The sequence below is a fragment of the Mytilus californianus genome, unplaced genomic scaffold (genome assembly GCF_021869535.1).
Source record: "Mytilus californianus isolate M0D057914Y unplaced genomic scaffold, xbMytCali1.0.p SCAF_1, whole genome shotgun sequence".
Taxonomy (NCBI): Eukaryota; Metazoa; Mollusca; class Bivalvia; order Mytilida; family Mytilidae; genus Mytilus; species Mytilus californianus.
This window is the reverse complement of record NW_026262581.1, coordinates 58,035,071-58,037,833: the sequence shown is the minus strand read 5'-3', so window position 1 is coordinate 58,037,833 and position 2,763 is coordinate 58,035,071. Positions and strand designations below refer to the sequence as shown.

Below are 2,763 nucleotides of genomic sequence, written 5' to 3'. Positions count from 1 at the left end.
ATTTTTTAATTTTTTGGTCCCGTTTTTTTAAATTGGTCTACATTAAGGTCCAAAGGGTCCAAAATTAAACTTAGTTTGATTTTAACAAAAATTGAATTCTTTGGGTACTTTGATATGCTGAATCTAAACATGTGTTTAGATTTTTGATTATGGGACCAGTTTTCAAGTTTGTCCAAGTTGGGGTCCAAAATTAAACTTTGTTTGATTTCAACAAAAATTGAATATATAGGGTTCTTTGATATGCTGAATCTAACCATGTATTTTGATTTTGGACATTGGACCATAATAGGTAAATTAAAAAAATTGAAGTTCTTAGACCACATTCTTTCTGTGTCAGAAACCTATGCTGTGTCAAATATTTAATCACAATCCAAATTCAGAGCTGTATCAAGCTTGAATGTTGTGTCCATACTTGCCCCAACTGTTCAGGGTTCGACCTCTGCGGTCGTATCAAGCTGCGCCCAGCGAAGCATTTTATTTAATTTTGCATCTCAAATTTATAATAGTGTTGCTATTTATTCTTGAAATCAAATTAAAATTTTGGTCACTTATGCACAATACATGTACTAGTAATTGGTTTAAACAAAGAAATCATGGAATCTCTACGAACCTATACAACGAAGTTTTTAAACTAATGTTAAGACAGATTCGACATTTGTCATGACATTCTAGATTGAATACAGTAATTATTATTGGAATTCTTCCGTTTTTACCAGACCAGCAAATGCCCACACGACATCCAATGAAAAGGAGTTCAATGTAATGAGTAAATATTTACAAAATTTTCGAGCAAAAATAAAATAAAATAATGAATTTTTGTCTATTTCAGAATTTTTATCGGATGTCGTTTTCCTGAGTTACAGTCTAAATGAATGTCACAGAACAAGATATCCGGGATGCAACATTTACTCATGGAATTGACGTGTATTATCCACCTATTCTCATCGTCTTGGGAGTAGCATGTAATATCTTAGTTCTCCTTGTAATGAGGACACGCTATTTTCGTTACCAACCTTCTTCCGTTTACATGATCGCTGGATCTATAAATGATATTTTTAGCTTGTCAATCTCTATGACAACGCATTGGTTGCATGTGACATTTGATGTTTATTCTAGGGACAAAACACGCTATATTTGTAAATTTTTAGATTTTTACGGCTGGGGAAATTGTGATTTGGGAATATTAATTACAACAGCGATGACAATTGATAGGGCACTTGCAATAAAATTTCCATTGAAGAAGAATGACATAAGTACATTTAGAAGAGCGAAAATAGCAATTTTTGTTGTGACTGTGATAACATTTGCCAAGGAATTTCACTTCTTTATCGGATCTGATATGGTGGAAGAAGATAGAAGTGAAAGACTGTGTGACGTCTATCCGAAATCAGACGCTTACGAATATTTTTGGACAAAAATTTGGCCGTGGTTTCATTTATCATTTCTGGTCATCTGTTTTATTTTAATGTTTATAAGTAACATTGTTTTATTATGTTCAATATGGAAATCATCACACAGAGAAATCCTTAATTCGGTAGAAAAACTCAAGTTCGATAGATCATTTGTTAGAGGTAACAAACAGGTTCAGACGATAACGCCTATGCTTATTGGCGAATCTATAGTTCTTCTTCTTCTTACATTCCCATTTTCGACACAGCTTTTCATATCAGGTTACGACTCAACGTATTACCAAACAGCCACAACGCATTTTGTGTTTTCGTTGACATTTTATATGTTATATACAAATAAATGCGTTAATTTTTTCGTATATTTAGTAACTGGACATCGATTCAGATTAGGACTAAAAGAACTTATAACCATGTGTTGCTACGGAAAAAAGAAATTTAGGCAAAGTTTGTACCAGAGTACCTTAGGTCACATGGCGTTCTCAAAGCCTCGTATTCATTCCAGCGGGGAACATAATACAGTTTTCGAACAAGATGCCCTATCTTCTCGTTCGGCTAGTGAAACAAATAATAATTCAAAGTCGGACCAAGAAAAGACTGGATTAACAATTTTGTCGAAACAGAGCGAGATGAATTTGCAGTTAATAAGCTCAATAATTTCACGAGACAGTGCTAAAAAATCATGCCCTTGCAAGGCTAATGCAACTTTAGACTTATCAGGTGATTCAATACGTGTTGTTCTAAGTAACAATAGAGGAGTAACTGAGTGCTCATATTTGTAGTCTTAATTTTATTTATTATATCGGTGTTTAACTGACTTTGTGCAATCGAATGAAATTTGAATATTTAGTGCCAGACTGCACTTTGAATTTGTTTATCAGAAATGTGTTCTTTACATTAAAGATAAACGTCTTATCAAGATCTATAAATACATTGACAAGCATGCAATGTACAAGTACAGCATCGCTAAAACTATACCATTTTCTATGTTTTCTAATGATATTGTTTTCTGTTTAAATTTACACAGAACAAAATTATCAGCTTAAAGTGCAGAATACAATTACGATTCTTTTGCTGTTTTTTTCTTATAAGAAGTTCTCAACGACACAAAATAAATAGATAAATTTCCATGCGAGATATGCGAAAGGAAAATACTGCAAATAAAACAAAAAACGAAAAAAAAAGAGAAAAAAAAAAACCAAAACCCACCACTTATTTCATACCACGCTAACCTTACAATCTAGTACGCAAGTGGCGGTCGAATCAACGCATATTGAAGCCCAACTGAAATACGAACTTTAAACTGCATAGAAACAAGGTACATTCCTTCAAAGCGATGTCCTTCACACGGAGAGCA

At 33.2% G+C, this 2,763-nt stretch overlaps 1 protein-coding gene across 1 annotated transcript; it reads left to right on the top strand.

Moving 5' to 3' along the window:
- Positions 1 to 737: 737 nt before the first annotated feature.
- LOC127722173 (thyrotropin-releasing hormone receptor-like) lies at positions 738 to 2,321 on the top strand. The gene has a single exon (XM_052229063.1). The coding sequence runs from the start codon at positions 869 to 871 to the stop codon at positions 2,186 to 2,188; it is 1,320 nt and encodes a 439-aa protein (XP_052085023.1). The 5' UTR covers positions 738 to 868; the 3' UTR covers positions 2,189 to 2,321.
- The last annotated feature ends 442 nt before the right edge of the window (positions 2,322 to 2,763 follow it).